Here is an 11,026-nt window from a genome sequence, read left to right as displayed (position 1 = left end):
CGAAGAATGGCGAACATCAAGTGAAATGTAAACATCAATAATAGATTAAATATATCATTTATATGTATAGTACTAGATTTGCGATCAATACAATAGATAATGAAAATAAACCTTTGTCTTTGAACAAAAGTTATATAAGCTAATTCATCATAATCTTAATTTATCAATTTATGTATTTATATATTTTATACATTTTTATAGTGCATTTTAAGTATATACTTCCAATTTGTACCAAATTCGTGAATTGATAATTCATGAAAAGACTCAAATCAAATAGGGTGCAGATGATACATGTCCTACTCTTGAGGGTTGAAGTTTCACAAACACTGTCAATTTAGTCTGTTAATACAATTGACCCTTTTTTGAAACAAGTTTTTCAATTGTTTTTGGCATTATAAGAGATCTGACTTAAATTGAATGTCTTGCTTTATTTATAATGCAACAACAGTGCGAAACAATGGTCTGTATACCATAAGAGGAACATTTGAATCACTGTGTCAGCTTTGACAGCTTGCTCCACCTCTTTATGATGCTGTAAAGATCAGGAGTGAACAGTCAATCCCTCTGCCTCATACCACAGCCAGAGAGAGGCACAGGACCCACATTGCCCTTCGGAAACCTTGACCAATATTGTCCTGCCTTACGTGGTGGGCAAACTGGCACCAGGAGTTACAAAACTGAGGGACAAACATTTTTTCATTTTCTGAAGGTTTTGCTTTTAATGCCTTGGGAAAATGGCAGAAGGTGCAGATGGAGAGGAAGAGATTCAGTTTCTGCGTACGGTAAGTGATGCTGTCTGAGTCTTCTCAAAAACTATTATTAAACATTATCAGTCGACAATGCACAATAATTAGCCATTTGTATAATGAATTGTTGCTTCTTGATAGATCATAGACATTTACTGTGTCGAGTAACTTTCTGCTCATAGACTGAACATAGATTGACAAGGACAGGTGGCTGCTTGTGTTGGCATTGTTATCTATTTATATCCCAACAGGTTCTTGCTATATTTCTGTTTTTTCTCAAAGAAGAACACTTCTGGTGCTCAGTGACAGTTAATACGTAAACATATAACAGATTACCAAAAGCAATAAGTTACAATTACATGAAAGTATTGTGACATCCTGACACTGACTGACACCGACCAAATTTACTTTGATTGACAGTATTTACTTTCATGACAATTGTGATAATAGAATGTTTATTTTAAAGAGTCATTTGTTGAATCTTTCAAATTAAAATCCACCAAAAGAATGAGTTCAGTTCTGATTTCTATGAGTAGTTTGTTTAATAGGCAGCTGTGTCTAGATTGTATATTCGAACAGATCCATCCTGAAGCAAGTTTGGAGGCAGCCAGACTCATTCGATGACAAATGCTTGGACTAATAGTTCATTAATAGTGGATGGCAGTGTGCTGGACTTAATTGTACCATACCTATTGGTTTTATGGGTTTGTGGATGTTTTTGTCCTGGCTCTAAATCTTCAACATAATAATGCTGACACGGTTTTAAAGTTTCAGCAAAAAATCTAAGAAACAAAGTCCTCCAACAACCTGACGATGGAATTTTACCATGTTTGTTGCTTGATGTTATTCCAGATTAAATACTCGGTCCTGTTGTTTTTTTGCTTTTGGGAAGAATGAAAATAGGAATAATTTGAGTATTCTGGGTAGTATGTCTTTATTTGTCTTTGTATCAATAATCTATGTTCACTAGACTTGTTCTTTATCTCGTAAGGAGTAACCCCCAATTTCCATTTACCTTTTAAAAAAAAAAAAATGACATTTGAGAGATGCAGTGTCCGAAACCTTAAATTGTTTGATTGGTGATTACTTACACCAAATATCATGTAATATGTTCTGAATTTATTGCTCCTTGGGAATAAATAGCCGGTACCGATGGAAGTAATCTGTCCTCATTCTCTGCTGTTTATTAGATAGAGTATGTAACTATATGTAAACCATAATTGATCACTTATTGTGTATTATGTCAGTGAACATGTCCCATAACAAAATCTTATATGGGCATAGTGGGTCATTTCACACATTTGTTATTGGTCTTTGTACTTATTCGTCCCAAATTAGTGATGCATTTTGATATAAATATCCTGCTTCAGGATGTTTCAGTACATTTGGAAGTTTTTCTTAGAATAGTTACTTCACTGATTTCATAGTATTTTGTATATAATATTTAGTTTAAATCAGTTTATTTTCACTGCATTACTCACCACTGAGCTGTCTGAAGTTAAGTTAAGAAGTTAAGTTAAGATCTCTGAGCCAAAGTCTACAGAAGGGCATTGTAGCCTTGGAAGCAGTCTGCTTGTATGTAACACTCTATTTGGACAGTCAGCGTTTATACCCAGCTATTGTAGATGTTCCACATAGTGTCACTTGAGTTTCTCTAGACCCTGGTAACTTTAGCCCTGCCGTGTATGTAAGCCAGGCACTGATTATCTTTAGACTTCATTATAAGTATCGCTTGAAAGTCAGTACTTTGAAGGCACTTGATTATAAGTTGTGCATCCTGAAGTGTGACTGACAGTCAGTGTTTTTGGTTAAAGACACATTTACTTAATATTTTGTTGAGCATGAACACATTCAAATTCAAATGTCCTCTTTTACATATTTAATCAAACAGGTACATAAATCTAAAAAGCACATCTTCATTTGGCATTGTCTCTATCTTGTAACGCAGTCTAAAGTTAAGTATGTTAACAATTAGTCATAAAGTTACTGTCGGTCTGAAGCTGTTCGCTCTGAGTTCTATATTTACTGTGTGAGGATTAGCAAGTTCAAAGCTTGGCCCATTTCAGCACCTGCCTACGTCAGTCCATGTGGGAACTGTACATCTAAAGCAGAACTACACATTTTTGTTAGCAGATGCTGGTTTCAAAACGTCTTTTCAGATTCAAGATAAGATAATCCTTTATTAGTCCCGCAGCGGGGAAATTTGCAAAAGTAGTTCTTACATGGCAAATATTCTAGCATAGGTTGGAACAGTTGGAATTTCAGATCGACACCCAGCTGCCGGCCTCATGTTGTCATGTTACATCTGTCATTCAGTCAGTCAGTCCGTCTGTCAGTCTGTTGGTGTGACTGCCTGTAGACACATTCTTGTCCACACACTAACTTAGGATCAGAACGTGAGAGAAACTAGATACTTACTGCTGTCATTTGCTGTGGTGGGTTTGTCAATTTGACGTAGGGTCTCTGATATTTTGCAGAATTGTCTTCATGGTATCAACAACTGTCACATGTTATTACTTCAATATAATGACTGTTTTAGATTATTAGCAAACTATGAACTTGTATGTCTACTGTTTAGGATAGGTATTTCATTGGTAATGTTAAGTAAGCTATTTGAGATTTCAATGTATTCAGGACATGAGATAGATGAAGAGTTAACAGACTGCACCAACTTTAATTAGGCACAATACAAATGATCAAATTATATTTTGTGTTTATTTTGCATAATCTGTTTCCAGTTTTCAGCTTCAGAAACAATAAGGCACAAACTACATTCATTTACATAATAGTTTAACCCAAACACTCATTTAACATCTATGTTGAACTCTTTTTTTACTAAAATAAATTGTTTTATATACTGGCATGTGCCTTGATTAAGGGTATAAACAAACCAGAAACATTTGCTAATAAAAAACACAAACAGCTGAGCATTAAGGATTGAGATAAGGTGACTTTTGAATATTTTCTCTTTTCAGCAAGCCGACTAATTGCGATATCAAATCTGTCCAATGTGGGCCTTTTTTTTCTTTCTGGCAGTCAAATCCTACATATCTGTTGCTTTCCAGAAGGGGATGTGTGAACAGCAGGTGCAGCAGCCTGAAATAGAGATCAGAGGGGGAGTGGCTGTGGTCTTGGAGCCGGAGAGGTGGGGGGGATTAGAGCTGGGCCGGTGACAGGCACAGAGAAGGCCATTAACAGGACAAAAACAACTGAAGGAAACAGCTGTTTTTGCAGGTTTTATAATTTATGCATTGCTAATTTTCAGTTATTTATTTCGGCCTAAATGTCGTCTCTGGATTAAAGGTTTTGTGGCAAAAACTAAATTATTTATGTGGTTAAATACGGACAGACAGCTACACTATCTGTGTTCCTTTGTTAACAGCTTCCTTGGTGCGTAGCCATCTCTAAATTAGTTTTATTTGTAATGTCACCCCTTGCAAATATAGTACAGTTTGCGTCATATGGACTTGACATATGAGAGTCATAAAGGCAAGTTTAATATCCTAGCCCATGAAATGTAAGAGGCATAATGTAATCCGGGATTTGCAGAATGCATTAAAGGGGCACTTTTACATATCAAGGTCTGTGAAGTTTGTGAAAAACAAGATGTCAAAAGTAATTTTATGCTCTAGAGGCAGCCGGACAAAGTCAAAATCAAGATCCTCGTCTCTGCTTGAGGCTACATAAACTGCTACTAACACACACCCAAAATCATCAACCAAACTGTCGGCAGTTGAGTTGCATTGTGGGTAATGTAGGAGCCAGGTTTACACAAGGAAAAGGTATATGCTCAAGACAATAAATCTCTCCTTTTTTATGTAAGGTGAATAATTTTTCTGCATTGTCCTTATTAAAAAAAAAGAAAATTATATAATATAATAAAATAAGATGTCTCTGGTTCTGCTGCATCTATTTTTCATACTTCTTTGAGCTAATAAAGTCTGACAATGTTATAGGACTGCATTGCTAAATTGGTGTCTTTTTAGACTAAAGTTGTGTAGCTTTAGAAGATATGTAGTTCTTCTTTTGAAAATTGTAATAGGCTCAATCAGTGTCAATCTGAAAATTTGTTCCAGTACGTTTAATTAAATGTGTATTTACTTAAATGTGTATTTACTTAAATAGTCTTTTTGCATGAGTTATCAAAAAATCCAAAATGCAGGGTTTCCCTTGGACAGTTCTTGCTGGGGACCTTTGTGCATGTTAATCCCTTTTGTTCTGTCCCCATATTTCCCTGCAAAACTGCCACAGAAGAACTCTCCTTCACTTTAGACTTTTGTTTTTGTGTTTGTAGGATGATCAGGTGGTGCTACAGTGCACTGCATCTATTCTTAAGGAGCAGATCAAGCTGTGTCTGTCATGCGAAGGATTTGGAAATCGCCTGTGTTTCCTGGAGACCACCTCCAATGCTCAGGTAATGAAACGGTTGTTAATTGTTTTATCTCATTTCTCTGAGAATTTTAATTCAAACTAACCAAAGGGTTTACTGGTTTTCTGTGTTTCAGAATATCCCTCCAGACCTTGCTATCTGCTGCTTCATTTTGGAACAGTCTCTTTCTGTGCGAGCATTACAGGAAATGCTCTCCAATTCTTCTGTGGATGAGGTAAGACACAGTTATGGGGAGGGGGTTAGAACTGTTTAATTAAAATGTGCTGCTTTTCCATCGGATGTGCCCCTGATATGATAAACAAATGCAATGTATTGTTCATTCAACAACTAAAACACACTTTGCTTCCTTTCTGACTTGACGCCACTTGTTCCTTCACTCCCCTTCCTGCCAACCTTAGGCTGTCGATTTGGACAAATGGGTATGTTTTTCTCATTCTCCCCTGTCACTGTTCCATGACATTTCTGTCCACTGCTTTAGCCTCAGAGTTCATGTCATAACTGCATTATGGCTACCTTTTACACCCTCATTAGTATTATCATACATACAACCGTCATGTGACATACCATGCTACTTAATTATTGTACCACCGCTGTTCTGAGATCATTTAGTTTGTTTCATATCACCTTCTCTACAATAGAAAGATATGGCTGTGGTTTGTATTCATCCTTACTGAGTCTGTAAACTTGCCCTACTGGTATTTTGATATTCACAAATCAAAGTTGTCACCTTGAAGGGTTTTCAATGGGACAACTGTGAATACGATAACCTCCTGTCATGACTTGCACATTTGAATGTCTCTAAATCAACCTGCCTCTACATCCTTCTCCCAGTCATCACAAGGTGGGGGTCACCGCACCCTGCTGTACGGACATGCCATCCTCCTGAAGCACACTCACTCCAGCATGGTGAGCAATGTTTATTGTTTTTAGCAACAGTTGTCCTCACAGTATTATTCTTTAAATTGTTCTGATTTCATGTCACCTCACACCACTAAGTCGTTCTCCCTCTCTTTATGCTGCAGTACTTGTGCTGTTTGACTACTTCGCGCTCACTGACAGACAAACTGGCTTTTGATGTGGGTTTGCAGGAAGACTCCACAGGTGGCTATGAATTTTACTGTCCATTATGTCACACGCACGTCAATGCGGATTTCTGTATTCTAAATCTATTTGTCCATCACAGGGGAGGCCTGCTGGTGGACCATCCATCCAGCCTCCAAGCAGAGGTCTGAAGGCGAGAAGGTCAGGGTGGGAGATGACCTCATTCTTGTCAGTGTGTCTTCAGAGCGATACCTGGTAACCATGATTTTATTTGCTTGCAATGTTTAGTAACTGACAATTTGTTTGTTGTTGATAAATCTTACCAGGGCTGTCCCCGACTTTGAATTTACATAGGTGAATCTGATTGGTCAAGTCTGAAACAGCTGTTTTAATGAACCTCCCCCAGCTGATTTTATAGAATCGTTCCTGAATTAAAAATGTATTCAGCACTCTGATAGTGCTACGTTCTTATGAGTGCTTGGATTAATAAATGTAGACCTATTCTATAATTTTAATATAGCCTAATGTTGTTATTTATGATTGATGAATGATCCTTCGTTTCATTACCACATGTTGCCATCACTGCAACGATTTAAGGGTGAGATTGGCAGCCGAATCAGTCTCTTTAGATCGAAAAGTTGACTATTCTGGGTTTCTTCTAAATCCTACCAATATAACCACCTGCTCTTTTTCCAGCATCTGTCCTACGCCAGTGGTGACTTAATGGTAGATGCCTCTTTCATGCAAACACTGTGGACAATGACCCCTGTGATGTCTGGATGTGAACTGGCTGAAGGTCCGTAATTTTATTGTTGCTAAAAAAGTGTCTATAAAACTGTCCACTCTCTCTCAGAAATATTACTCTTTTCCTCTAGGTTTTCTGACCGGAGGCTATGTGCTCAGGCTGTTTCACGGTCACATGGACGAGTGTTTGGCAATCCCAGGAGCTGAACAAGGGGACGACCAGCGCAGGTGACCAAAATCTTTCATTGCTGTACATGCCATCAAATGTTAATGTCATTCTCAACCATTTTCCAAAGTATAGTATATGTTTTTCAGTATGTTCTTTACATTATAAAACAGTGGTGTTGAATATTTGGTGATGCATATAGTAGCTCTCTTTAAAGCTCTTACATCCCTGTGACTTGAGTTTGGCTGACAAACAACCAAATGTCAAAGTTTTAATGAAAAACTACTCCCCTTATTCTTATCATAAAATACAAATCAATGTAACTATATATTTGTTGTTTGGTTAGATTTTTTGGCCACATTGTTTGTGACTGTTCCTCAGCAGCAAGGTCATTGACTGGCATGCTGTTGTTTTTTCAGAGTTGCTTATTATGAAGGCGGGGCAGTATGCAGTCACGCTCGTTCCTTATGGAGACTTGAGCCTCTCCGTATCGGGTGAGTAACTTGATTCTTTGCATTAAAAACGTGTATTCCTGCATTCACTTTTAGTGACTTTAAACTCATTAATTTGTGCCCGTTGGTAGTTGGAGCGGGGGCCACATTAAATGGGGCCAGTCTTTCCGGATACGTCACATAACAACAGGCCGATACCTTTGTCTGGATGAGGAGAAGGGACTGCTGATAGTGGACCCTGAGAAGGCAAATTCCAAGATGTCAGCCTTCTGCTTCAGAATTTCAAAGGTAATTGTCATTCAAAGACAGCTTTGTTGGGTGTAGGTTTTTATAAGCCTAGATGAACAATAACACTTATTATTTTAACCACAGGAAAAAATCGAATTGATCCAAAAGCGAGATGTGGAAGGCATGGGCACGCCCGAGATTAAGTATGGAGAGTCCATGTGCTTCGTTCAGCATGTTTCAACTGGCCTCTGGCTCACATATGCTGCTGTTGATGCCAAATCTGCCCGCCTGGGTCCTCTAAAGAGAAAGGTAAAGCAGAATTAAGTCAGCATGTACTGCATGTACAGTATGTATGGTTGTTGAGTCCATACTAGTGTTTTAAGAGCACTTTCTTTTAATTCTTAGGCCATACTCCATAAAGAAGGTCACATGGATGATGCACTCACAGTGGCTCGATCTCAGACCGAAGAGTCCCAAGCTGCCAGGATGATTTTCAGCACATCAGGCCTCTTTAACCAGTTCATCAAGTAAGACTTCTTCAGTTTATTCGAATCATTCGTTATGATACATTTTATTTGTATTCTCATGTTTTTTTTTCCCATCTCCAGAGGATTAGATGCTTTGGGTGGGAAAAACAAATCTTCCAACTCCACATCCCTCCCTATGGACACAGTGGTGCTCTCCCTGCAGGACCTCATCTTTTACTTCCGACCCCCCGAGGAGGAGCTGGAGCACGAGGACAAACAGTTCAAGCTCCGCTCCCTCAAGAACAGACAGAACCTCTTCCAGGAAGAGGTCGGTCTAACTGCTGATGATTGACTATTCATGAAAATATTTTACAGTGGCATTGGGTATACATTTAGTTTGGTAGATTTAAATCCATTCAATATTTTTATTTGAGTTCTCTATATGTTTTTTTATTGTTTTTAACAGGGAATGATTACTCATGTCCTGGACTGCGTTGATCGCCTCAATGTCTACAACACAGCAGCACACTTCTCAGAGTATGCTGGAGAAGAAGCCGCAGAGTCGTGGAAGGAGATAGTCAATTTACTGTATGAGTTGCTTGGTATGTCCATCTGGTTATTTGTTCTATGCAATCATGGTGATTCTAGATCAGTCAGTATTATTTTTCCCTCATATCTAGCCACCTTTCTTGTTTGTGAGTGTGATGCATTAACAATTGTTTCTGCTTCTCTTCATTTGTGAAGCTTCTTTGATCAGAGGTAATCGTGCCAACTGTGCCCTGTTCTGTGATAACCTCGACTGGCTGGTCAGTAAATTGGATCGTTTGGAGGCATCTTCAGGTATCTAAGACACATAGAAGCTCATTTAGATGCTTTGACTTCAATGAACATTAGTATTTTTTCTTGTTTGTTCTTTTCCAAAAGCCAAAATGTATTAGACTGCTCACTTAACTGTGAATCATGAAAGCTTCTGTGCTGCTTACTAGTATAAGTATAAATTTGATTTGTTATTAACCGCATACAGTGATGATAAAATGATAAAAGTATCTTTTAATAAAATGCAATTTAATAATATTCCTGCAACGAACCCTATCTTTGTGAATAGATTGGTGTGTTGCATTTAACTGTTAGTGTAGTGTGCTTTTCTGCCATACCATATAAACATGTACTGCCAGTGTTTATTTATTCATATATTGTCATATTTTTATGACAGGAATCCTGGAGGTGTTGTATTGTGTCCTGATTGAGAGTCCAGAGGTGCTGAACATTATCCAGGAAAATCACATCAAATCCATCATCTCTCTGCTGGACAAGCATGGACGCAATCATAAGGTCAGGAACATGTAGCACTTTTTAACTTAGCTGTTTGCTGAGCATGCTGAGCAAACCTAATTGATTGATTGCATTTCATATATTCTTTAATGCATGAAATATTGTTATATATTAAATATTTAGCTACAAAGCAGCTACCGATCAATCTTCATGGTTTTCTATTTCCCCTTTTTTGCCAGGTTTTGGATGTGCTCTGCTCTCTGTGTGTGTGTAATGGGGTGGCGGTGAGGTCAAATCAGAACCTCATCACAGAGAATCTGCTTCCAGGTCGTGACCTCCTACTTCAAACCAACATTATCAATTATGTTACCAGGTGGGTCAATTTGTATCAAAGCACTTTGGTAAAAAGCTTTATGCTATTTCTTCTGAGCTTAAGCCCAAGTATCAAAATATCTGCACTGAGTAAATTTGTTGTTTTGTAATTCTCCTTTAGCATGAGACCCAACATTTTCCTTGGAACTTGTGAAGGATCCACTCAGTACAAGAAGTGGTATTTTGAGGTGATGGTGGACGAAGTGGAGCCGTTCCTCACAGCTCAGCCATATCACCTGCGTGTGGGTTGGGCTCTGACGGAGGGCTACAGTCCTTACCCTGGTGGAGGGGAGGGCTGGGGGGGCAACGGGGTCGGGGATGACCTCTACTCCTACGGTTTCGACGGGATTCACCTCTGGTCAGGTAAAGTAAACATAATATAACTTAGAATGAGTCTTTTGCAGGCATCTGTTGCGTACCGGCACCATCCCTGGCTTGGATGTGACCGATACATTTACAAGAACATGCATGTAGTACCTTTATTTAAAACTCTTTAAATTGTGCTTTGGTGCCCATTTCGCTTACATTTTCCTACATTATGCCTAAAACTTTCTCAGATAAACTCTGAATATTGACAAGATACTAATTAATTGTCTCTGTATTTCCACAGGACGTGTTCCGCGTCATGTTGCCACACCAAATCAGCACATCCTGGCAGCAGAGGATGTGGTCAGCTGTTGTTTGGATCTGAGCGTGCCCAGTATTTCCTTCCGAATCAATGGGCATCCCGTCCAGGGCATGTTTGAGAACTTCAACCTGGACAGCTTGTTCTTCCCTGTTGTCAGCTTCTCTGCAGGCGTCAAGTAGGGCATTTTGCATTATAAAATGAAGAATTATGAATTGATTCTTTAATAAGTGCAGTACCGTTACGTTGTTATTATCACTAATGTCAATTTTCCACTCTGAATACAAGGTTGCGATTCCTTCTCGGAGGGCGTCATGGGGATTTTAAGTTCCTCCCGCCTCCAGGATATGCTCCATGCTATGAGGCAGTACTGCCAAGGGACCGTCTGCGGATCGAGCCCATCAAGGAGTATAAGCATGATTTTGATGCCATTCGCAACCTGTTGGGTCCAACTCAGTCCCTCTCACATACCGCCTTCACTCCTGGCCCCGTGGACACCATACAGGTAAAAATCCTATTCCAT

The 11,026-nt window shown here is 38.8% G+C and overlaps 1 protein-coding gene across 1 annotated transcript in view; it reads left to right on the top strand.

Annotated features, from left to right (window-relative positions):
- The first annotated feature begins 734 nt into the window (after positions 1 to 734).
- Positions 735 to 11,026, top strand: part of LOC129113876 (ryanodine receptor 1-like) — a 47,989-nt gene continuing 37,697 nt past the window's right edge. Inside the window, exons 1-20 of the mRNA XM_054626360.1 lie at positions 735 to 782; positions 5,041 to 5,160; positions 5,252 to 5,350; positions 5,968 to 6,042; positions 6,159 to 6,237; positions 6,320 to 6,432; positions 6,874 to 6,973; positions 7,053 to 7,149; positions 7,507 to 7,581; positions 7,671 to 7,827; positions 7,912 to 8,076; positions 8,173 to 8,294; positions 8,376 to 8,562; positions 8,701 to 8,836; positions 8,979 to 9,074; positions 9,448 to 9,566; positions 9,746 to 9,879; positions 10,000 to 10,241; positions 10,489 to 10,681; positions 10,792 to 11,008. Coding sequence (XP_054482335.1) covers positions 735 to 782; positions 5,041 to 5,160; positions 5,252 to 5,350; positions 5,968 to 6,042; positions 6,159 to 6,237; positions 6,320 to 6,432; positions 6,874 to 6,973; positions 7,053 to 7,149; positions 7,507 to 7,581; positions 7,671 to 7,827; positions 7,912 to 8,076; positions 8,173 to 8,294; positions 8,376 to 8,562; positions 8,701 to 8,836; positions 8,979 to 9,074; positions 9,448 to 9,566; positions 9,746 to 9,879; positions 10,000 to 10,241; positions 10,489 to 10,681; positions 10,792 to 11,008 — 2,574 coding nt within the window. The remainder of the gene's footprint in view (positions 783 to 5,040; positions 5,161 to 5,251; positions 5,351 to 5,967; positions 6,043 to 6,158; positions 6,238 to 6,319; positions 6,433 to 6,873; positions 6,974 to 7,052; positions 7,150 to 7,506; positions 7,582 to 7,670; positions 7,828 to 7,911; positions 8,077 to 8,172; positions 8,295 to 8,375; positions 8,563 to 8,700; positions 8,837 to 8,978; positions 9,075 to 9,447; positions 9,567 to 9,745; positions 9,880 to 9,999; positions 10,242 to 10,488; positions 10,682 to 10,791; positions 11,009 to 11,026) is intronic.

Source organism: Anoplopoma fimbria, chromosome 24 (genome assembly GCF_027596085.1).
Source record: "Anoplopoma fimbria isolate UVic2021 breed Golden Eagle Sablefish chromosome 24, Afim_UVic_2022, whole genome shotgun sequence".
Classification (NCBI taxonomy): domain Eukaryota; kingdom Metazoa; phylum Chordata; class Actinopteri; order Perciformes; family Anoplopomatidae; genus Anoplopoma; species Anoplopoma fimbria.
This window is presented reverse-complemented; position numbering and strand designations above follow the sequence as displayed.